General features: G+C 38.2%; 1 protein-coding gene across 12 annotated transcripts in view; it reads right to left on the minus strand.

The window, feature by feature from the left end:
- PPARGC1A (PPARG coactivator 1 alpha) overlaps positions 1–26,168 on the minus strand; it is a 684,626-nt gene that overhangs the window by 19,514 nt on the left and 638,944 nt on the right. For all 12 annotated transcript variants that reach the window (XM_016951407.3, XM_016951411.3, XM_016951413.4 and 9 more), the window contains 8 exons: positions 19,973–20,167; positions 17,876–17,998; positions 16,813–17,017; positions 12,871–12,916; positions 12,688–12,761; positions 2,092–3,007; positions 1,428–1,532; positions 1,154–1,274 (listed from right to left, as the gene is read on the minus strand). In XM_016951407.3, coding sequence (XP_016806896.1) covers positions 1,154–1,274; positions 1,428–1,532; positions 2,092–3,007; positions 12,688–12,761; positions 12,871–12,916; positions 16,813–17,017; positions 17,876–17,998; positions 19,973–20,167 — 1,785 coding nt within the window. The remainder of the gene's footprint in view (positions 1–1,153; positions 1,275–1,427; positions 1,533–2,091; positions 3,008–12,687; positions 12,762–12,870; positions 12,917–16,812; positions 17,018–17,875; positions 17,999–19,972; positions 20,168–26,168) is intronic.

Raw genomic sequence — 26,168 nt, forward strand, 5'->3', positions numbered from 1 at the left:
TACCATGGGCATGGGCTGGATTTTGACAACTGGACTGACTTATTTTTGCCATCCAAAGTCTAGGTTGATAAACCGCGGTAGGGAGTTGGGGTAAAGCCTACCCACTAGTCAGCAGCTGCTGAAAATGAGGACTGATCTTCAGACAGCAAACAAATATAACATAACGTGGATCTTTACACAGAAGGGTCAGCACTGTCTATATGTCAAGTTAATATAATACCCCCTGGTAAGTGGTGCTGAAATCCATAAAATGTCATTGAAAAGTAGTTCATAAGAAATGTGGGTGTGTCAATTACCCAGTTAGATGGCGACCATGATGCAGAAGAAATGACTTTTTTTTTTTTTTTGAGACAGTCTCACTCTGTCACCCAGGCTGGAGTTCCGTGGTGCGATCTCAGCTCATTGCAACCTCCACCTCCCTGGTTCAAGCAATTCTCCTGCCTCAGCCTCCCGAGTAGCTGGTATTACAGGCATGCACCACCACGCCTGGCTAATTTTTGTATTTTTAGTAGAGACAGGGTTTCCTGTCTCCTATGTTGTTTCCTGTTTCCTATGTTGGCCAGGCTGGTCTCAAACTTCTGGCCTTAAGTGATCCACATGCCTTGGCCTCCCAAAGTGCTGGGATTACAGGCATGAGCCATCGTGCCTGGCCAGAAATGATGACTTTCTTAGCAACTCTTCCTCCACTGCCTCCTTTAAATCCAACTTGAACTCAGTCTCTTCATGGACAATTTAAGTCTCCTGCTGGCCAAAAAGACAAAAACTGAAACGAGATAGCAATCCCTCCTCATTTTCCTCTCAAAGAGAGAAGTAACAGGAAACAGAAAGAAAAACTTATCCTGTGATCAGAAAGAACAAATATCTGACTGAAAAAAAAATCTCTACTCCCTCCATTTTTCAAAACAGAAGGTGAAAACAATAATGAACTTCAAAATGAAACTGTGAGTGAGAAATATACTGACTTAAACATTTTGTTTTCCAATAAATTAGGTCAATGGGGACCAAAGACTTATGGATATTTTAAAGCCAAAAGGCTGAAAATGGCCTGTTCTAACAAAGACTTAGCTTTTATTTTCTAATCTATCACCAAAAAAAGCACACAGAAAAAGAAGAAACCCTACTTTAAAATAAAAGTGAGCTCCAGGCCACTTACAATTGCCTTCTGCCTCTGCCTCTCCCTTTGCTTGGCCCTCTCAGACTCTCGCTTCTCATACTCTCTGCGATATTCTTCCCTCTTCAGCCTCTCGTGCTGATATTCCTCGTAGCTGTCATACCTGGGAAACATAACTTTATCACTAAGTCAACCACCTCAATTTTCATGAGCAAAATGAATAATAATATGGGGAGGGGTATAGGGTTTTGGAGAATATCTTGTCATCTCAAGGAGGGGATAAAGGGAGCCAAAGGAAAATGACATGCCTCATTACCTGGGCCGACGGCTGTAGGGCGATCTCGAACGTGATCTCACATACAAGGGAGAATTTCGGTGCGTGCGGTGTCTGTAGTGGCTTGACTCATAGTAATAGCAGGATCTGCACCAGAGGAGAAAAGCAAAAAGGGCATTTGCAACTGCCACTTAACCCAAGTTTATCGGCACTGTGGAGCATCCTCTGGGACACTGTATTACAGAGACTGGCTTTTTCTTCCTAGCTACTAGGGAGATTTCCCAGTGACAGTTTGTGATCATCTAGTCAACTTAGAGGGCTGGGAGTGATGTGCTCTCTCTCAGCGTCTCTTATTGATGTTAACACTGAGCACCAGGTCTGGTACACTGACAGCTTTATCTTGCATGGATCTCTACTATCCTGGCACAGGGCAGCTCTCCAGGTAATGGAAAAAGTTGGATGAGCAAGTTTCTTAACAAATTGCTCTCTCTGATAGGACTGGCTCAAGGCACTGTGCTCAGAGCTGACAGATTTAAGAGAACATGGAGAGAGATGTGAGTGTAACAACGTTCTCGTTAGTTCCAGCAGTGCCAGAATTGCAGTGGTCAGGGGCCAGAATGGCTGCAGATTTCAAATTTTTATTTGTATTTTATTTTTTACTTCTTAGGAACACCTTTTGTGTTATTAGGGTTTTGCCAAGGTTTACCTTGAAGAGGATCTACTGCCTGGAGACCTTGATCTTGACCTGGAATATGGTGATCGGGAACACGACCTGTGTCGAGAAAAGGACCTTGAACGAGAGCGCATCCTTTGGGGTCTTTGAGAAAATAAGGATTTGGGTGGTGACACGGAATCTCTACATGGAGAGTTAAAAGAAGAACAAGAAGGAGACACATTGAACAATGAATAGGATTGCGTGCCATCCCAAGGGTAGCTCAGTTTATCACTTTCATCTTCGCTGTCATCAAACAGGCCATCCATGGCTAGTCCTGAATTTATAAACATAGGTAGTTTGGAGAATTGTTCATTACTGAAATCACTGTCCCTCAGTTCACTGGTCTTGTCTGCTTCGTCGTCAAAAACAGCTTGACTGGGATGACCGAAGTGCTTGTTCAGCTCGGCTCGGATTTCCTGGTCTTGGAGCTGTTTTCTTGTGCTGCAAGGAGAGACCTGCTTGCTTGCCTCCAAAGTCTCTCTCAGGTAGCACTGGTCTGAATCTGTGGAAGAACAAATCTGCCCCTGCCAATCAGAGGAGACATCTTTATTTTCTAGTTGTCTAGAGTCTTGGAGCTCCTGTGATATATTAATGAGTATTTCCGTTTTGGAATTAATTGACTGGCAATAGTCATGGTCACCAAACAGCCGCAGACTGGGCCGCTTGGTCTTCCTTTCCTCGTGTCCACCAGTGAGGACTGAGGACTTGCTGAGTTGTGCATACAACTCGGATTGCTCCGGCCCTTTCTTGGTGGAGTTATTGCCTTGTGTACCAGAAGACTCACTGTACCTGGGCTTCTTCGATGGTGGTGGCACCACAGTCTTGCAAGAGGACTTCAGCTTTGGAGAAGCCCTAAAAGGGTTATCTTGGTTGGCTTTATGAGGAGGAGTGGTGGGTGGAGTTAGGCCTAAGGCAAAAATTAAAAGAAAAAAAAAAAAAAGAGAGAGAGAAAGAGAAAAGAGACAGAGATAATGTTCTTAAATGCGAAGACACATGTTTCTAATTTTTCCAAGATTTCAGACAAGGGTTCAAACTGAGTGAAGAAGAAGGAAACTAATTTCATGACAAGGCCTGAAAAACTGACTCATCCCCTAAGCCTCTGTCACCAAGAAAAGATGGATCTACCGTGCTGAGCAGGAGGCTGTGATCTTTTGTATTTCAAACACCAACGCTAACAAATCCTGCTTCCCAGAAAACATGAATGCATCACCCCTGGCCTGCACGGAACTGGGCATTATTACCGAAGCTTGCATTTTCAAGGGGATTGTATGGGCTGCTTTATGGAAAATTAACAAAGTGAGACTGAGGAATCACGGAATAGCCTTGGTAGCATTTGTCTGCAAAGAACATTGCAGAGGATGCAAGCAGCTCAGGGGTCTTTGTCCAATCAAGAGAATCTACCCTTGGAGCCAAGGAATTAAGCAACTTAGAAGAAAAAAAAAAAAAAAAGATGGGATGACAGGAAATATGGGGCAATGGTGAGAGTGACATAAGCAACTTCAAAGTAAGTTCAGTGAAATACGACAGCCAAATGCAGGGACCTAGAGCAACTCTACAACTTAACAGCAGTGATTCTTTGTCGCCACAGTTCATTAACCTAGTAAACCATGGCTAATGTAGGTATAATACATTCTTGTAAGCATAACTAATACATTCTGTCTAAAATATGGTTCTGCAACAGAAACCTAAGTGAACAGTAACACTAAATATCGCAGTGCCAGCTGACCATTTTATATAGAGCACAACATAAGGGAGGGTTATGAGACTGAGGGATTGAAACTCAGCCAAGCTTCAGCAGCTAACTAATTAAATAAATAAAAAGGAAGAAAGAGGAACAGCCATCAGCTGTTGCTCTTTCTGCTTTTCTATAGGAGGGCAGAACATTTCATCAGAAACCACTGTGGGAGAGTCCGTGAAGCATAGTAGTTTCCTCTGTTGAGTTTTCCCCCAAGTAAGCCCTACTCATCCGTTTGTGCCGAGGAAGAACCATTGTCAAGTGGCTCCAGAGTCCAAGGAACTTTGAAGAAGGGCAGGCTGGAGTTCAAATGAGTTTACGCTTACAAGGGAGCATTTTAGTTTACAATACATTTTCTATTTAGGAGGCGGGGTGAATACCATTCAGCAAAAAGAACTTCAAGTCTGCTAACAAGCCTGGGGTTAGACTTAAGGCAAGTTGCAAGGAAAAAAATGCTACCTTGCTGGAAAAAAAATAAACACAGACATACACAACACACATATATCGAGAGCCAAGTAGGTCACAGAAAGCCACATGAAATTTTGATATGAACAGGAAGATGCTGCCTCACTCTCCTACTTTATAATTAAGAAATGGAAAGAATGAATGTTTTCTCTAAAGTGAAATATTTTACACCAATATTTGGCAATTTTTATTATTCAAAGCTAATTCTCCCTGAGAGAAGAAAAGGTATACAAATGCAAGGTGGTTTGACTTCAGAGTTCCAACTCAGAAAATCTCAGAAAGACAGAGAAATGCAAACACAAAGTGAATGGGACACTGTACTCCACTCATGGTCACACCTGAGTCTCAAAAAGGCTTCCCTTTGTTAACAGCTGCTCTTGGATGGCTCTTTGCCCTTCTCTTTGCTGTAGCAAAGGAAGTGACTTACATGACTGAATGAAACATCTGTGCCACTGAGGCACACTCAACTCTTGTTTCCTCTCTCATAGATAAGTATGTCTTTTACTCAACCTAATAAATTCCTATTTGGTCAATCTTATCTTTTCTCTCCATTTTCACTTGTTTTATTTACGAATTGCACTGCCTTATTCGTGCATACTGATTTCTTCTACATGCTACCTTCAATTACCACTTGCAATTCCCAGCAAGATAAAAAAAAAAAAAAAGCACACTCTCAAATATTCCTCCTAGAAGCCTAAGATACTTAAAGAAATAATGACGAATAATCTCTCTTTGCTGAGTAAATACCAATCAAATATGTCCAATGACATAGCCCTTGAATTGGAGGAAATGGCATTCTACATCCTCATATCCAACTCCGTAAATCTTTGCATGATCACCCCAAGCTAGGGTAATTTTTACTTCTTTAGTAATTTACTGTCAGGATCCCTCTATTGATACCAATCACATATTACTATACATTTTTGCTTATCTCTTTTCGAATGTGAATTATATCTTGTCTTTCCAAATCAATTATAAGCGCTTTGCAGGATGTTGCTTGGGCACATTTGTTGCATTATTATTTTGTACTAATTTTATTTTTTCTAGATTCTCCTTTAGTCGTGGGTCTCACATTTCAGCAGCCCAAGAATCACTTGGGAAACTGGGTAAACATTTTTAATGAGATGCTTCACAGGCCACATCTGAGAACCCCAGCCCTAGAGTGTCTGCCGCACGCCACCTTGTACTCTCAGGTATACATATCTTGACAGATATTTTAGATTTATAAAAAGAAACCTTAAACTTCAGGAACGCCAAATTAGGCCACTATTAAAGAGAGACTGGTTCTAAAAATAGCTCAGGTATCTAGGGATTTCAAATATAGAAATCCTTCTGAGTCTTGAAAATTTGAAACCCTTGTCCTAGTACCTAAGCTCATTATCGCTTAAATAACTGGTTCTCAAGTTGCTCTGGGGAGTGGCGACACCTTGATTGTACTTTCTTTGAGTTAAAAACAAAGCCTTTTACTCTGTCACACATTAGACAGCCTGTGGCCATTGAACAGACATTTGTTGAACACCTACTATGTGCTGGATATGACACCAGATACTGCTATTTCAGGGACTCAGCCTCCAGGGACTTCACAATCGATTTTAATAGAAAAGCGCTTCTTTAAAATTTGACATAAGTATATTTTTCTGCATATACACTTAAAATTGATGGAAACACCCAGAGACCATCAAATATGCCCTGTGAGTAAAAATATAAGGGCTGGAAATTTCTGCGGGCACCATTTGTTGAAACAAATAGGTAATACTTGCTTATTGAATGGAAGATATTTCAAGATCAGTGAGTAGATGGAGAGAGAAAAATAATTTGGCTAATTCCCTAAACCCTTCATTGTTTACTGAAACATCTCTAACCAGAGAATATCTCAAAGCAAGATTGAGAAATCTCACGGATGACAAGATTTCCTATCACCAAGTGCCTCCCTAATGGAAAGCCTATCTCCAGATACAGTTGAGACCCAAAGCCAAACAAAACAAAACAAAGGTGCAAGAAGTATGTTTCTTTCTTTTAACATAGTGTTAAACTTTTCAGAGCTGCTGATGAGACAGGCCACCCCTTGCTGCCTCTGAACTAGTTGTTATTTCTCTAGCCTCACCTCCGCTACCCAAAACTTTCCCCCCTGAAGTAAGAGGGAGGTCAGTGCTCAGTCCCTTGATGCCACTACCTTTGCTCATCTTCCCACTAATCTCTGGACTCTCGATTTCATGCCACAAGCCCAAATCAACAGTGCTAATGCCTCCCATAACCTCTGGATTATTTTCTGCGTGTTGATTTTCTGGGGAATGTGTACATTTTGGTGTTGACAGTACAAGGTATATTCCGTGCTCTCTCTTGAACTTAGCAGGTTTTGACAGATTTATGTGAGGACAGATGGCCATTACAGGCTGAAGGCTGACAAGAGGCAGTTCCGAGCATTGTTAACACACTTGCACAAACTCTCAGCAGTGCAGCTCGGTGCAGAATGTAATTCAGACTATAGCTTTTTTATTGCCGCCTATTTTCTTTTGTCAAAAGAGCCTGCTGTGCAGAGCAACAAATGGCTGCTATTACCCAGAATGTAATGGGTGTCAGACAAATCACATAACACAAACAATCAAGAGTATGTAGGTCATATTTCAACAGAGCACAACCTTAGCAATATTTATGATTACTGCATTGAAATGTGCTCCATAATAAACAAGCACCTCTACATCACTCACACACACTTCTGCACAGCAAATCTGGGAGAAGTGGTACATACTCTACAGTCATCTTTTTAAACAGCCCTTTTATTTAAAAAAAAAAAAGGCAAAGACAAGTTTTGTTTTGTTTTTCATTATCGCTATGAAACGATTTTCTTGGAGGAGTTTTCTTTTGGGTTTGTTTGTTTAATTGAATGACTCTGATAAATGGTGAGTCCCTGGCTCTGTTTCTTGTGATGTGCTATTCACTAATGGCATCTTTTTTTTTTTTTTTTTTTTTTTGAGTTTATAACATTTTGCAGAATCTACTGCAAAATCTGCAACTTACTTTCAAGTTTGTTTAACAGTGGGATTTTGCATATGTTGCATGCCAATTCAGGTATTTAAGAAAAAAAAAATTAGGAGATGAGTTTCTAAGTTGCTTAAAAACACACCAAAATAGGAAGACTGAGCAAAGAGAGGTGTGTGACTTGTCCTACTCACATATTTCAGGCCTCATGAATTTGGAGTGGGTGTCAAGAGTGCAGAGGGAAAGCTGATATTCACTGAGTACCAACCGTTACCTCTACAGCAGTTGTTAAAATATTCAGTTGATAAAAGCTGCCCTAGTGTTCTCTCCTTCTGCACCTACTTCCCCAGGACTCACTGGAGCTCCACAAGACCCAGCAACTGAAGTGTTCACACTTGGCACAGAAGACTATCCAACAGACCCTGCTGGTCCTCTGGCTGGCCACAGTCCATTTGGGAGTGGCCTGCCTTCAGTACATTTTAAGTATTTCTCCTATCACCCCTGGTTACTGGGTAACAAACTGGCCTTGGAGAAAAGCTTCAGAACATTCCTATGACATAAGCCTAATTCCCCAACTCTTGCTCATGGAAGATGAAGATATCATTAATTGACCCGTGTGTAAATTCCCCACAGAGCTGGGATAGGGGATGAGTAAGGGGAACCTGGCATTTCAGGTGGCTATTGCCAAACCCCAAAGCTGATGTGGGAGAGAAAATTCCTTTGCTATCCTTGGCTTACAAGAAATAGGATGGTACCATTTCCAGAAAAGAAAAATTAGGAATAAAGGAATTGTCATTATAGACACTGGGTCAAAAAGAATGAAATTGAAAATAGAAAATGAAGAATATGTTTGAAATATGGAAGAAATCTCTGACAGTAAGAGTCGCCAAGCATTGGAATGGGCTGTAAAAAGAATTTGTTGGGTCTTCCTTTCTTAGATTCTTGAAGCACAGGAATAGATTATGTGGCCTGTCAAAATCACCTTCCAGTTCTCTGATGCTATGCTTTTCCTTTTAAAACTACCGACAACTACCCATATTTTACTTTGGTCCACTTTCCCAAAGATATGTCACATACACAAGGAGTATGTATGCCAAAAGGCTACAGCCGTTTGTCAATATTTATGCTGTTTGTCAGTACATTTTTCCAGCAAAATGAACTTCTAAATTGAGAGTCCACAAAGGCAATGTAAAATTCGACATAAAAGTGGTAGTTACAAATTGGTTAATGAGTATTTTGTTGTTGTTTTTTTGAGTCTACTAAAGTACACTTTGAATGACTGCTGATTAAAGCGTAGAGAAAAAATTAAGTAAAAAATAAATAACATCAAATCACATGTCCCCTCTGATGAAAATAATGTGGAAAAACATATATCAATGGAGAAAAAAATTATGAAGGCCTACTTGTTTTAGGGTGACGACATCTGATTATATTTTTTGCTCTTCTCATTTTATCAGTTATAAAATAGTTCTACTGCTGTTACAATGTTTACAGTAATAACAAATAAAAACTATATATACATATACATAAAATTTTGGGGTCAGTCACTTTGGTCCCTACCCAAATTCCTTCGTGTCTGTGGTTAAAACCGTCACCTTGTTGAGCTGACATTGCTTTGCCATTCCCATTTCAGAAACAAAAAAGTGTAGCACTCTGAAAATCTCCATATGCAATAGATTTAAATGCCTTCTGCCAAAAGAGCCTTCTCTTTTCTCTCATCTTGCTTTACTAACAGCTATTTTGAAATCAAATTAGTTTTTACACCTGTAAAAGAGAAGAGTTTTTTTATCAGCCAAAATGAGCTAGTTTAGGACAATCACAAAGAAGTCAGACCAGCTGGCAATACCTAATAAAGCAAACTTCCTATCTCATCCCTCCTGTTTCTCAAAGACACTGCAGATGGGGCAGAGGCATTATTCTGGAGGTCTTAGAATTTTGTTGACTCCTTACATTTCCACTTAAACATTTGGAAAATTTCACCAAAATTTGTGAGAGTAAAGAAAAAGAAGACACCAGAAGGCCTGAGCCAAAGCTTGGGTCACTTCTTCTGCTGCAGTCAAACTGATTAAGCCTGTAGACCAAGGATCAACAAACTACCAATATAAATGCTATTTCTACCCTTGCCACCCACCTGCTGCACCTATGGTAGACATCACTAATTGATCATGACATTCCCCATGAGCACAGACTTGGCCTTAGAATCTTTCTCAACACGATGCTCCTGGCAGACAGTACCAATCAATGACACTTGGCAAGTGCAATGAAGCCTATTTAACATAACATATGTCAATTACTATCTTTAAAATTCAGACTTCAGGAAAGAGATATAAGTTCTCTTCAGGCAGACCTGCTTTGAACCCAGAGTCCATTAGATAGCTTGTGTCAACGTATAAATCTTTCCTCAACAATGAAATGGGCAGAAAGTAAGGAAGATACTGTATGTGAAGTACCTATTTATGGAGTGCTAATTGCCAGAAATTGTAGTCATAGAAGCAGCTGTTGCTGAGAGAATCTCAAATCAGTGAGTGTTCTGCCTTGATTTGGTAAATTCCATACCTACACCAAAAGCAGTATTTGTTCAATTTGATGTGAAAATAGTGGGGGGTGGGGGAGGCACAGAAAAAGAATAAATAACTTCATATATGAGATTGCCAAAGAGGATACACAGCAAGGGCAATAAAAGGGAAGAGGTGAAACCAGTCAAAAGTTGGAAAGATAAGAAGTAAGGTACAACGACCACTGCAAATGAAGTTAACTCAGAATTAGTAATTAAATATCTAATATTTATTGAGTACTTATATAATAAGGGGGCACTCACATTTTATCTCATTTAATCCTCACACTGACCCAGTGAGATGTAGGTATTGTCACCATCTTCATATCATGCATAAGAATCCTAGTCTTTCAGAGGTTAAGTAAATGGACCAAGGCCACACACTAGATGGGAGGTCATTCAGAATTTAAACTTGGGTTTGCCCAACATCCAAGCCAAGGTTTTGTAAACTTCACCAAGCTATGCCATCTGCTCTTTAAAATCACGATATACTACTTTTAATTGAAGCTTTGCTGCTTATAAACTGTTTTACTTCAGATCGAACCACATAAAATTCCATTTTTGTGTGTCAAAAATGATTGCATACTGGCAATTTTATTTTTCAACCTATATTTTAGTCTTTTGAGGAGACAGTTTTATCAGTAGTTATGAATATGACTTTGAAATGGAGGAAACTGAGGTGTACAAGAGATCAAGGATGTAGAAAAGAGTCTTAGCAATCAAAAGATCCAGGAGGGAAAGTGTGCATGCCATTTTGTAGCTGCTTATTGATTTCACAGTCCTTGCCAAATTCATTGTCATCTGAGCATCTCTTTGGTTTCCTGCTTTCTTGCTTCTGCTCCATCAACATCTTCTCTCCATTCCACCCCTATGCTTCAAAATCTGTGCATTTTTTTTGTTTGTTTGTTTTCCCTGAAGGCTCTCCAAGTCAGGTTAGCCTATGGAGAGCTTAATTTCCTCCACATTCCTTTCCACGGATCACCTCTGTCATTCACTAGGATGATAGTATTGCCTAAATATTTCTGTCAGTCCTTTAACTGCCTTTATCATTTTAAAAAACTCTTTTGGCCAATCAATGTCTTTAAACTTGAAGCTATGCCACAGTGTTTTCCCTTTGATAACTCTTTTTCTCCCTTTGTGAATCTTTCTAGGTACAATTAGTGTTTGTCACAATCTTCAAACACTACTAAGCGACCAATTTTGCTGAAGATTTTTAGAGGAGATGACAATTGTAGACATTATACGTTGCATTGCATTTCAAGCCCAGAATATCTCTAGAGAAAAAACAAATCTCCCTCAATCTCCTCTTTATGTTATTCTCCAGGAAGGTTCCAAACTTTACCTTCTAGCCTCATTCAGCATCTTTCAAGTCCTCATCTCCTTGCTTTCCAAAGCTCTAAATCCCTTCTGTTACATAATGCAATTGGGCTTTACTTCAGCTTCCCCAATTTATATCTGTACAGCTATTACAATCACACTCAACAAACTAGAAACTGCTTTCTGGGCCTACCTTTGTTAGAAGGTGGTGGAACATATCCAATAAATAATATTTGCTTTCATGCTACTTATCAATGTGTCTCAGTACCCCAATAGACTAAATAGTTAATGTGCATTGTACTGGTGATTGAAATTATGTAAGATGGTAAAATCTCCTGTAAATGAATGAAATGTGAGTGTGGAAAAATATTCCTGTAAAAAAAAAAAAACTCAAAAAAGGTAATTGCTAAAAGAAGTGTTATCAAACTAGTTGTGGATGGGTGGAATTGGAAAATATTTGAAAAATTATAAAAATCTAGAAGAATTCAGACTACCATACCAATGTCTGTAATCTTTTCCTTCAAGGAGCAAGCAATAAAAAGTGGCTACCATCTATAATATGTATATATAATAATATATTAGTGTGGTTTATACAAGAAAGATGAATCCATAGACACCCAAATAGTAAAAAATAAGCTTAAGGTAAAGATCTCCATCTTCTACCAAAACTGTAATATTTGAATGTATATTTTTATGTTTTAAGCAAAGGTAAAATAAAACAGTATAAGATTGAATCAACTTTTTTAATAAACCCACCAATTGCTGGTCCTCACTGGTCAGATAAGAAGGCCTCTATTGCATATCATATATACACACAAAAGCTACTCCTAAACATATATGTAAGTTATAATGTATTTAAGAAATAGTGTTATGTATGTATTTAAGAAATGATGTTAAGTATATGCTTATAAGTAAAGATTTGTGTCTATGTGTGCATGCCTATAAAAATATGTATATATGTACATATGTGTGAGTCTGCACACACATACACTATATATCTACACCATGAAATTAACTACTCTACTGCTTGACCAAGTCATGCAATCATGCATTAGACCTTTCATAAGAAGGTAATTTAGCAAACTCAAAGTGTGAAATTAAACTAGCAACAATGACCACGGTGCATGTAGGCACCATAGTTCTGGCTCAAAGCATCTTGTTTAATGTACTGTTCCTTTAACCTTATCAGCAATGGCCAGAGCCAAGGAATTTCTTGTTTAGACATCCCACGACTCACTTTTTGGTGGGGTGCAAGTACCTAAACTTAAAGCACTTAGTGCAAGGGCACCATTTGCAACCAACTCAGAAGTTTGCCTAAAAGCTCTTCAGTTAGTCTAAGTTTTTTAAGCGCTTCAATATTTTTTATTAGTTTTTTTTTAAATAAGCAACTGGAAATATTTGCAGATAACTTCTTATCCAATTTTGTATTCTTTGTTAATTTCATTAACCACATAGACAGTACACTCTATTATCTTATTACACACACACACATATACACACAGACACACACAAGTTCTAAGTGAAATATAAGGCTTACCTGCAGTTCCAGAGAGTTCCACACTTAAGGTGCGTTCAATAGTCTTGTTCTCAAATGGGGAACCCTTGGGGTCACTGGAAGATATGGCACATTTATAAAAACAAACTGAAATGGAGTTGCTGTAGCCAAATGTATTAGAACCCCCTTCCCTTTCAGAAAATGGTTACATTTCTTAATACTTACTTTGGTGACTCTGGGGTCAGAGGAAGAGATAAAGTTGTTGGTTTGGCTAAAGAAAAAAAAAAGAAACTAATTATGTAATATTGAGTGTCTTTTAGATTTCTTTTCTCTCCACAACAGTCAAGTTGGAAAAACAACCAGAAAACTGAAAGACTAAACTAAGGAATTCTCTGAATATTGAATCAAAGTCAGACAAAAGTCCATTATGCTAAAACAAATTCCAAACAGCATTTGAATCAGTAAACTACCATTTGAAAACACATATGAAAATAGAATTTTTCCAAAAATGAACCCTCCCTGTTACAGATACAAAATTTGCATCATACCATCAGAGAGAAATAATGTTTTCTGTTTTAATTTGGAATACAGTACACGGTTTGTTTAGACAAGAAAACAGCAGAGCAACTACAAGGCGACAGAACGTTATGAATATTCAGTTGATTTTACTCCTAAAACGTATAATTTTATATCTAGCCCTGATAATAGTTATTTCTATGAGGCCAAAGCTCATGCAGTAACTATTCCACTCACTGAAAATTAATTAAGAGATGATGGCAAATTGTGGGCATTGATCCAGATGGTTTAGAAGGGGTTCAGATCCCCAAATCTGATAGACAACTAAAGTAGAACACCATGTTAATCAGTTGAAAGGTGTGTAGACTTGCAAAGAGGCTAACTACCGCCTTTTGTGCTTTTCTGAATCTTACCTCCTACAGGAGGCATTTCCCAATAATGAAGGGTGGATTAAGAATCTTCTCACCCAAAATTTCAATTGCTTCTCTGTGGCAATCTTGTATTTTGAACAGAAGGAGGGGAAAATATGATGAGAGGCACACTTGGGCTATACATTCATGTATTATGTATATCTATGCTTATCTATAAGCATATGCTTATGTGTATGTAGGTTTATGTCAATTTTTTCTCATTAAAATAATTACTTTCAAAAGGTCAAGTGGTAGTTATTTATGTAATGAAAATCATAGTGTCGAAACCAAAAAGGTCTTTAGAATAAAGTTTCTTATCTTATGGTTGAAGAAACTGAGACCCAATGATACTAAGTGATATTTTCAGGGCCATAAAATAGTTACTCACAGAGTTGGCCAAGATTCTGTTTCCTTTATCCTATTGTCAAAAGAAATTGCATTCAACGACTTTAAAGTAAATTAATCAACCCCAGCCATTAATTTTTTTGAAATGTGAAAATATTATTCATGTCCAAATTAACCTGAAATTAGACACTTACTTGGATAACTAGTATTTGCATATTTAATTTATAGATTTAGATTTACACAGTTGAATGGTATATCATACATCCAGAAATATGAAGCTCATATCTTCAACAAATTAGATACATTGATTCAGTTTTTCATTTATACAGATAAATGAGCTGATTTTACATTAATTTTTGAGTATGTCTAATATAACAAGTTTTTCAAAAAGAATCCATTTATGAAGAAACTTTACCAAGTTTTATGATACTCAACTAATAATTAGGATAATTCATACAACTTCCATAGAAAATATAACCAGATATTAACTATGTGCTATGTGACACAATAAATGTACATTGAAAATCAGTCACTGAAATTCTGGTTTTCAAGAGGTAGGGTAGGCTATTTGAAATGCTCAAAGGAAGACTCTCGAATTCTGATTGTTGGGTACAGGTAAGGCCAAAGTCAATGAAAGGAGAGGAGATGGCAACAGTCATAGTTAATGAGACCAAAGGCAAACAGGAAATGAGAGCCATAAGAAGGGGACAGTCCCCAAACTACATACAGAATCCGATCCCTGAATAAACCCAGACTCTCTAATGCTAGCATTAGAGGAGTACTGATTTGGTTTATTGAGAGTTTAATCCACCCTGTTCCAGTGACTGGTAGACCAGAGACTAGTAGGATCCTTAAAGTCAGGAATGTGTCTTTTTCATGTAGATTGTGGTATTTAGGTGCATGCATGAATAAATGAACAAATAAATGAGACATCAACACACAACCATGGCTAGACAATCATCCTAAGGAAAAGAACCTGACTCCAAAATGTTTTATGGAGATCATACGTGATGTTCAGTGAGAAAAAAATTACAACACCTTAAGAAAGGTAATTTCAATCGATCCTCCTAGTTATCTCTAATTGTTCATGTATTTTCTGCATTTTGATTTTGAATAATAATTCAAATAATCACTGAAGTTGAGCATTTATTAGTTCTTACTCGTCAGCCATGTTTCCTTTCTTTTAAGCCTTTCATAACTAAAGAATTTTGTCTGTTTGTCAACAGGTTTTGTTCTGGGGTGAGCGTTTTGTACCTTGCCACAGATATATACCAAATACAGCCAGTCTCATCTAAAGAAAATTTCCTCCAAAGGCCTATTTAATTCTTCATTGTCATGATTTGTAAAACTTTACTAAAAGAAAAAAAAAACAACTTTAAAACCTGTGCTGCCGGGCTGGGTCACATATTACAAGGACTTTAAATTTGGCCCCAGAAAATGCATGCATGACCAGGACAGGGTGAGGAGTAGCCCGGTGAATTCATTTGTTCACTCACTAGAGCGAGCTCATCTGCTTCCCCTCACCTGAGGCCTTCATGACCAATGAGGCCTATGGCAGAGTCGTTCTACTCCAGGAAAAACTGTTGTAGTGCTTATGAGGAAGATCCAGCTGGAGCAATGAGAATGTGGTCCATTTCACTAATTATATTTTCCCAAACTGACAGAAAGTGATGGGCAGTGGATTTGAGATATCTACCAGGGAAAACCTAATGGAAAGCCAATTTAAAATATTACAGGAAGGCTTCTGAAAATCCTGGGCTAATACTGAGGTAGTGAAGAGGGAAGAAAATTCAGAACACTGGGGAAAAAAAGCGTATTGAATCAGCAGCAATAACAGCATACCTACACGAATTAATCATGGTTCAAAGCAGAAATCACTGGCTCCCACTCTGCAGTTAAAAGGAAAAGTTGGGAAAATGAAAGTGAAAAAAAAAAAAGAGGTGTATGTTTATAATTGGTGTGTTATAATATGCCTACTTCCACCACAAGGTTAAAGTAGAAGCTGGCATGTTTTAAATCAACTGCCCATTTCAAGGGGTCTTTGGGCTTCTAAGACCACGACATTTTGAGAAGGGGGAGCCAAAAAGATAGAAAATTGTATCTCTGCCAAGAGAGGTTTTCCCCAAATCACCAGGATCTGCCTCAGAACCATCAGCCTTCTCCAGCAATATATGGTGATAACAAAAATCAACCCATATGTTTAGTTTAATCTAGGCACTTTCTTAAATAGAAAGAAAATAATCAGGAATTTTCAAATCTTTATTTACAGAATAAAATCTGTGAGCATAGCATGTGGTTGTAGAAAAGGAGGAGAAGGGGAAGAAGGAGTGGAAGAGGAAGAAGAAGAGGAAGGGGAGAAAGCAGGAGGTGAAGGAGGAGAAGGAGAAAGAAGAAGAGGGAGAAAGAACAAGAAAGAACAAGAAGAATTAGAAAAGGAATGTACTTAGTAATCAAGAGAGGCTGCATAAACACTATTTACTACTTCTTAAGGTGTATATAACAAATCACTGGTGCCTCATTTTTTCCATTACTGGAAGGGAAAAAATAAAAGCTCTATAATGAATTGGTTAGCCCAGCTTGTTCATAACCTCAATTATCTCAGCAATTCTGAGATTCATATAAACATCATGTGATGTTGCAATTCCTCACCACCTGGCTAACATTTCAGGAGTCTTTTGGTGCTTGTGAATTAGACTGCCTATCAGCTGAACAGAATATGTTTAACCTGTGTCCAAAGAAAGGTTTCTTCCCCCGCTCTATAATAAGTGCTGAATTCTCTTTGCACAGAGTGACGCTGATGGGACGGAAGCAAGAAGTTGGTGTGTTCTCAGACCTTGCGTGTGCTTTCTTTGCTTCCAGTGCCCTCACCAACAGCTCGTTTTGGTCCCCAGCCTACCTTGTAAATGTTGTGACTGCGATTGTGTGTGGGACTTCTTTTTGGAGATGCATTTGTCTCTGCTGCTGTTTCTGTTCTCTGTGGGTTTGGTGTGAGGAGGGTCATCGTTTGTGGTCAGATATTTGAGAAGCTCCGAGCAGGGACGTCTTTGTGGCTTTTGCTGTTGACAAATACTCTTCGCTTTATTGCTCCATGAATTCTCAGTCTTAAAAACAAGGCATAAAGAAAGCTAAAATTAGTGAACTGAACCTTATCAGAATGGATATAGGTTTTCTGAAGAGATGGGATTTTTCAATGAAGTGTTCAGTCTAAGTGTACTAGATCTATGAGCTGTGAATAATTGTTTGCAGAACAAGGAAAGAAAATTACATTTAAAATTCCTAAATGACATTTATGCAGCTTTTTATTTTATTTCTCCTACATTTCAATGTTCCTACTCAGCAACATGTAACTAACAAGACCCTACAGCGCCTTTATTGTGAATAAAAAAAATTGGCTGGCTTAAACCTTAATTTGCCACTGATTGCTGACGCCCAGTACTCACAACTCTCTTAAGTACCCCTTAATGCTCCGTTTTCACTCACAGTGAATAGCAAGACAAACATTGTTTAATACAGCCCACTAGCTGAATTATGGCATTGCCAGCATTCCATCCAATTAATGGCAGAGATAGATGTTTTGTGGTGATTCCAAAAGCAATCTTTCTCAGGTTAGACAGCTAGCAAAACAGCAATTCTGCATCTTAAAGCCACTCATAGATAATACCAGCTTATCAGCAAATTTTACTGTGGCCCACAATGCTGCAGGTAACAATAAAGTGGGCAAGAACTAACAGACAGTGGCACTTCCATTCCAAACACCCAAAGACGATGCGTAAATGAACTCTGCCTAGTTTAAAGTAGCTCAAGCACTGTTTACGGAATCCCATTCATAATCTATTTCATCATTATGAGGCAGCTTTGGGGTCACAGCTGAATTAATACCTACAAACTTATTTGTTTTACTGCTTCAAGCCAAAATCCTTTGGTACATCCCCCCTGTATTAAAAAATTTACATTTGTACCTTAACAATTGCAGGGTTTGTTCTGATCCTGTGATTGTGATTTGCATGGTTCTGGGTACTGAGACCACTGCATTCATTATAACTTAGCTGAGTGTTGGCTGGTGCCAGTAAGAGCTTCTTAAGCTAGAAACATTATCAGGGAAAGGGAAAAGCAAGTAAAGTTATGCATCTTTTAAGCATTGGAATAAGTTATTGAAATTTTAAATGTAATTTATTATAATTATAAAAGTTAATTCTATCATTTTATTTATGTCACACCTTAGCGCAATAGTGCTACAGGAAATATGATATTTAAAGAGTAGAAAAAAGTTTGGCATTACACTACCAACTATGAAAATATTTCCTTTCCTTCCAATTCAATTTCTAGAATCGTATGCATAAGAACAAAAATGCAAATATGCCAATTATTATACAAGAAATAATAGTGAAAAGTAGGAGGAAAATCTCAAAATTTCCAGCCATAAGGGATTACTGCATAAATTGGACTTGGTGTGGTCTACGTATTTTTTTTTTGAACAAATAAAGCAAAAAACACCTTTCTAAAATAATTTCCAAATCACTGCTAGGTGTGAAAAGCTGCCTTGCTAAATGAAGACATGGGAGTGGAGTGTGGGGGGTGGGGGAGAGTAGATACACATTTTCTTTCTAAAAACCCAAATAAGTCAAGTGGCAACAAATGAAAGATTTTGTGATGCTTTGAACTGTGTTTCATAACCTGGTATATGAAATTACTGATTCAAAGAATGTTTGGATAAAAGAATGACTATCACAGATTTTAGAAAAGAAAAAAAGGATTTGTAAGTAGAGTCCTGGCCTGTGGATCAGGAGATGTGGGTTCTGACACAGGCAAAGTATTTGCTGTCTCCTGACCTCTGTTTCTTCATTTCACTGGATGACCCTCAAGGACTTCCCTGTCCTGACATACGGTACGTCTCTGAGTCAACTGCTCTTCCCAAATGAACAAATTGAATAGATGAAAACAATCTGATATCAATGGAAAGAAATCAGGGTACTAGGGAGCAAAGCCAATGACACTAACAAATGGAGAAATTGGAGAATAAATAACAATTACTTATGAGATATTCTGTATATCAGAAACCTCAAAATCCAATGGACTCAAAGTAGGGCCTCCATATATTTGCATAGAGTATTTTTAACATTCAAAAACTTAGTGATAGGAGAGTAACAACCTCTAAATGGCATGCCAAACACGATATTAGAGTCTGGAGGATCATGGCATCCCATAATTTACACAGCATGTCCTTATGTCTGATTTTTAGCAAATGACAAATGGCTATCATAGATGAGAAGGTAAACTGTGTCTTAGAACTAATAAAACTCTGGTCAAGCACTGCATTGAACAGAAAATTCTCTCTTCATTTCCAACAAATTCAGTCTTCATTGTCTACCATAAATTTAAGTAACTTGGGTGGCAAACGTGCTATAGTTTTTCAATCTTCATAAGAAATATGGATCCAAAGTCTTAAAACATTGCACATTCGTTGATCTACCAATTCTATCTCTAGGATTGTATGTATAAGAATAAAAATGCTAATATGTTAATTATTATACAATTTGAAATAGTGAAAAATAGAAGAAAAAACTAAATATCCACCCATAAAAGATTGCAAAATAAATTAGAATATTTCCATACAATAAAATACTATGCAACCATTAAAAATTATGCATGTATTTAAATTTGAACCAATATGTTCATGATATATCTTAAAAGGATATTGCAATCATTTTTATATGAGAGGTTATTTGAAATCACAGGTGAAATTTTTAGTCTTTTCCTTTCAGTTGCCAACATTTTCTAAGTTTTCATCATGAACATAAATAACACTAAGATAGAAAAATACACACACATAACAGCAAAAGATAGTAAAAAAACTGCAATAAGACTACACGAAGACGTGTATTATCAACACTTTTAAACAGAGAATCACACAATTTGCAACTCTGAGTGTGCTTGGGGATTGCTTTGGCATCATTCTAAATGAAAAAATCCAAACCTTATTGTGACTACATCATACCCATGCAGCGGGTAGCCAGAGGCAACTCCAATTCCTGCTAAACAGTAGGAAGGGTTCTTACTAGAGACGGCTCTTCTGCCTCCTGGGGTGGAGGGGTGCCGTCAGGCATGGAGGAAGGACTAGCCTCATTGTCAGTGGTCACGTCTCCATCTGTCAGCGCATCAAATGAGGGCAATCCGTCTTCATCCACAGGGAGACTGTCTAGTGTCTCTGTGAGGACTGCTAGCAAGTTTGCCTCATTCTCTTCATCTATCTTCTGCAGAAAGAGAAAAAAACAGAAGATGTGAGTTGACCCTGGGAGGCAGATAACACTATGCATCAACATGTTTGACCAAATGAGTGAACCATATGTGAAATCTAGAATGCCCATTCCAGAACACAAAGATCATGTCTTTCTCAAACTCCAAATTCATGTTTTGGTCCAAATGACACAATTAATGAATACCTCTACTCTACTAATCCCTGATGGTTGAGCTGCCTAATTTATCGATTTGTTATGTCAGTGCTAAAACTGCTGTATGCAATTCTTCTTGGTTACAGAAGTGTTTTCCACTTGCTCATGTTTTCTTTCTTTCCCTGAGTAAAAGAAAAGATTTAGAGAATCTTGGACCTTCAGAGAATTTTAACCATCAATTTCATTTTCAGATATAGTGTTTGAATCTCCTATACAGCATACCCCCCAAACTGTCTAGACAGCTCTTTATTTGAACAACACCAGAAAGTGGAACTATACTGAAAGCAACTATACACTTTCATGGTTTCAATTATAATCTCATCACTGAACACTCCAAAATCATTTATTTATTTTGCTCCCTGACATCTCTCCCAACTTTAGTCATAAATCTCGAACTGCCTACTGGACACTTCTACTTCATAATAGCTCCCTCATCCCCAAAACCCAAACTCTATACCTTTCACAACAAAACTGCTATTTCTTTTGACTTCTTTAGTTGGGGTAACAATTCTTCATACCCAAACTCTGGATGTATTTTTACTCTTCTTTCTGTGATCAGTCACTGAATAAAGTCTTGCTTTGTAATGTTTGTTAAATGCATTTATTTCTTGTGGCTGGGGTACTATTCCAGTGCACTATTATTTCTTTTTCTTCTTTTTTTTTTTTTTTTTTTTGAGACAGAGTCTTGCTCTATCGCCCAGACTGGAGTGCAGTGGCATGATCTCGGCTCACTGCAAGCTCCGCCTCCTGGGTTCAAGCCATTCTCCTGCCTCAGCCTCCCGAGTAGCTGGGACTACAGGTGTCCGCCACCACGCCCGGCTAATTTTTTTGTATTTTTAGTAAAGATGGGGTTTCACCATGTTAGCCAGGATGGTCTCGATCTCCTGACCTCGTGATCCACCCACCTCGGCCTCCCAAAGTGCTGGGATTACCGGCGTGAGCTACTGCGCCCAACCCCAGTGCACTATTATTTCTAATAGTGGCTCCTGCAAATATATTCTACCTTGTTTTTGATTCATTCCCACCAACACACTCATAGAAAGCTAATCTTCAATCATTCACTTAACAAACATTTTTGAACATCTACTCTGTGCCAGGGACATCTGAAGTGTGGGAGATACAAAAAGAAACAAGACAAAATCTGTCCCTCTAATAACACTACTGTGGAAGGGAAGAACCTGTAAACAATTCATTATAAAATATAATATTTATTTCAGTACTCTGTAAAAAATGTTCAAGGACTTCCAAACATGTACCTTGTTAACAAGGCAGTGTGTGATATTCTATGCACGTGGACAACCAGTACCAACACTGGGCACATGGCATAGCTAATCAATGATTACTTGCTAAATAATTCATTGATCTGCATTTATTGCCAACAATATCTTCTGGACCATTTTCTTTTCCTTCTTTTAGCACTTCACATTGTTTGTTCAATCTGACCTGCTTCCAAAATCTTCTTTTTAAAGTTCTGTATGCTATGACATTAACAATATGGGCTAAATTATCCCACACAGATTTTATTATAAAATGCACCTAAGCTGCTGACATCTAATGAAGCTAGCAGTACCCACACTTCCTTTTTCTCTAGCACTGAACTCCAGTTAATTGACCTGACAAAATTACAAGAATCACAGAATAAGATAGCTAATCAGAAAATCAAATTGTATTACTAGAGAAATTAGGCAGGCCTTTATCACGTATACATTCTATTTTCACATAAAAATTGTTTTCCTTAATTCCTGATCACCCTCCATCCAGCAGTAAAACTAAGGACTTCTTTTGGATTCAAGAGGCCAAAAAGAGCCATTTGTACTCCCCAGGGACTTTAATTGACGTTTTTTAATTTGCATAATGCATCCCTCTCATGTCCCTGGATTTGAGTTTGGGTGCAACATGGTGTGTCTGAAGTTTAAAACTTTAATGCACTTGCAGGGCACGGTGGCTCATGCCTGTAATCCTAGCACTTTGGGAGGCCAAGGCAGGAAGATCACTTGAGGCCAAGAGTTCAAGGCCAGCCTGGCCAATGTGGTGAAACCTCGTCTCTATTAAAAATATAAAAATTGGCTGGGCACGGTGGTTCACGCCTATAATCCCAGCACTTTGGTAGGCTGAGGCAGGCGGATCACTTGGTCAGGAGATCAAGACCATCCTGGCTAACATGGTGAAACCCTGTCTCTACTAAAAATACAAAAAAATTAGCCAGGCGTGGTGGCGGACGCCTGTAGTCCCAGCTACACGGGAGGCTGAGGCAGGAGAATGGTGTGAACCCAGGGGGTGGAGCTTGCAGTGAGTCGAGATCTTGCCACTGCACTCCAGCCTGGGCGACACAGCGAGACTCTGTCTCAAAAAAAACATATATATATATATATACACACACATATATATAAATTAGCTGGGTGTGGTAGCACATACCTGTAATCTCAGCTACTCAGGAGGCTGAGGCAAGAAAATTGCTTGAACCCAGGAGGCTGAGGTTGCAGTGAGCCAAGATCACGCCACTGCACTCCAGTATGGGTGACAGAGGGAGACTCTGTCTCAAAAAAAAAAAAAAACCAAACCTCTAATTCAGGAGGCAAATCCTAATCAGAAGGGGTAACTGTTAACTTCAAAATGGTGCCACCTACTTCCATAAACTGACCAATTGTAAAAATCCAAATTGCACAAGTCAATAACTGAAGCTTATTGAATACCCTCAGGCCCTCAGTAGATTCTTCAATCTACCTTCTTTCAATATGCCTTTGAAAGGACCCTGTATATGTAATTCTAATATTAAATAGGCTGAAATGATAGTCCTTATTTTCTGCCTAGGATCATAATCTGGTATCCAAAGATTTCAATAACTCCCTTCTTTGATTCCCCCACATACAAAAATTAAATTGAGGTTATTTAACTGTTCTGAATACAATTATATTTAAATGAAATACATGTATTTAAAAAATCATCTCAAAGTCATGAGATTTACACCATTATAACTATCTCCATATTATCTAATAATTTTAGAAAATACATCAAATACACATGCACACACAGACACATATACACACTTTCAGTAAATTGGGCATTTTCCCAAGTATTCCATTTTTCAAAAAGGCTTATTTCATTGATGTTCAAAAATAGTTCAAGAAAAAGAGTTAAGAATATTTACCAATAAATGGATAATTTTGTTTACTATGATGTAAATTTTGTGTTTGGCTTTCCAGCAATACTACAAGCCGTTATTTGCTTTCAATCACATAATACAATGGCGCCTTAGCTCTATCCCTAGTGTAAACAAACTACAATAATTCCAATCAAGTTAAAACGACAAAGAACACTTAAATCAACCAGTTTTCTCCAATTTCTTTAATAAGTCTGGGAGAATGTATAACAAATACAATGGCAAAAATATTGGAGCTTGATAATGTCATAATTAATTTATAAGATCTGATTAAACCACCAACTATTTTAATTCCCCTCTCTACTGGAAACACAATGAGAGGGAGGATTTGTAAGATGGGAGATTAGCATGGCGGCTTGTGTGTGTGTGTGTGTGTGTGTGTGTGTGTGTGTGTGTGTGTGTGTTGGAGTATGTGGGTAGTAAGGGCTACTATTCAACCAGTATCTACCATAGGGCTGTAATGATTATTTACGGTCTGTATCCATTACAAATGATTATTCGATATTATTGTTATCTCTGTATGTGGGTGACTCACAGAAGTGCTCCAAGACCGTTTATTTTAGTAAATTTTTTAGTGAATTAAGGAAGGAAAAAGTTATTGTTTCAAATTGTCTGTGTTTTCTTTAATCATAGAAAACTGGGAAGAAAACTTGCTATTTGCTGATGACACTTTGTGTTTATATAATGTTGAGTGGATATTGCCCCTCACTGTGGCAATTTCAATTAGTTTAGCATGAGTTTCAACAATCAAACACCCCGGAGAAGGCAATGGATGTGACAAAGAGGACTCTGTTAAACAATTAATGTCACTTCCCATTATTGCTTTGGTCCCAATTTACAGAGCAAATAAATCAAAGTCACCGCAGATGAAGCACACTGGCCTACTCACACATGTCTGTTCACAGGTGACAGGGTATAGAAACACATTAGTCACTGCACTGACATTGCAAGATAACCTTTCAAAGACTCGGCTCTGATACTGCTTTCTAATTGTTTGAAAATACTATTTTACAAAAAATATACGTCTTAGCTCCATCCGAGTTGGGGAAAAAAGAAAAGAAAATGCAGAGTAGGGAGGAAGAAAGAGCAGGTCACCAATTAGACAGTGATCTACAGCTGCACAAACTAAGCTCAGCCTTGGAGCTGGCAGCAGAGGCGGAAGGAAAGGTAGAAAACAGGCCAACGGGCATTTCCACAGTTTAGCTCTGTGGCTATCAAACAGCATTTCCCATGGTGGGTGTCAACCTTGGGTTCTCCTTACACAATGCAATTCTTCTGACCTAAATAAAGGTCTGTGTGACTGTAACACCTTATTCTCTAAGGGCGCTCTAGGAAGAAAGAAGGCACATCAACAAAAACTCACTCATGGTGTAAAGAATTTCCAGTGACAGATGATACACATGCATTTATACTAACAACCCAAAATTTAGAATCTGCAACAATTCCTAAGTGTTACCGTGTCGTTAATAAATGATAGTTTAGAACAGTCAACAAAATGAGAAGGTTTATCTCTGCTCTTTGGGACAGCTGAGTCCCTCTATGACCTGTACTAGTCTGACATCATTTAAAAGGCATAGTTGAAAGAAGATAGGTTCTGGCCCTTCAGGTAGCCAGGGGCACCTCTACATTAAAATTCTGAACCCAGTTTGTAATATTTGGGTCTTCTTCCTTTGTGCACAGTTGGCAAAAGGATCTTCCAACTGGTTATACATGGTGTGGCAGACAGTGCATTCAACTCACCCAACCGCACACAGAGGGTCAATAAATCCACTAAATTAAGGAGGAGAGGAGGGACTCTGAGATGCTAACTGCCACCTGAAGGGAGAAATGCAGAGTGAATACTGCATGCGCTATCCCAAAGACTTCTAAATGCGAGCTATTATGAAAGGACCATGCCCTGCTTATGTTAGTAATTTTTTCTGGATCTTGTAGGATTGCAATTACACTCTGTGTCCCCAGATTCTCACACTCGCTTGATCTCTGTTTGATAAAAATAGTTTAATAGCCATTTAATCACAGCTTCATTATCTTGGCTCTCTTAATGTGAATTAGGCCAGAAGAATTCTCGCTTCCTCATTATTCAAATCATCAATAAGAAGGAAACAGTGGGGTCTTCTTATCATTCATTAATCAGTTTCAGTATCTTAGGTACTGTGTACTTAAAGATCAAACTGTGTGAGAGGTGACTTAACCTCTCTGAGCCTCTAATTTTTTTTCTGTACAAAATTTAATGTGATTATTTGCCTAATTCCTATTATGGAATTTTTTTGCACTCATGATTAATAGAAAAAAAAAAAAAGAGTTGACAAAGGCCTGAGAATTCTTCAAGAAGGTGTTCATAAACATTTCCAGTGTATATTCCCATCAACTTGATTATCTGTGTTTGAATTTTGTTCTTTGAACAGGATCTACCACAGACGTTTAGCACTGGGCCAACTCCCCCCAAATACCCAGCATGCCCCAGGCTTCCTCCTTGCCCCATCCTGCTGACTTGGAAACAGCTAATGAAGACAAAATTAACTCCTACTTTAAGTGAGGCCTAATTAGGAAAGGAAATCTGCTAGAGTAACATCTGGTAATGTATTCCAAAGCCAAATATAAATGACATTCTTGGATTATCCACTACTTTGGATTATTGGTTCC

This window comes from Pan troglodytes, chromosome 3 (assembly GCF_028858775.2).
Source record: "Pan troglodytes isolate AG18354 chromosome 3, NHGRI_mPanTro3-v2.0_pri, whole genome shotgun sequence".
Lineage (NCBI taxonomy): Eukaryota > Metazoa > Chordata > Mammalia > Primates > Hominidae > Pan > Pan troglodytes.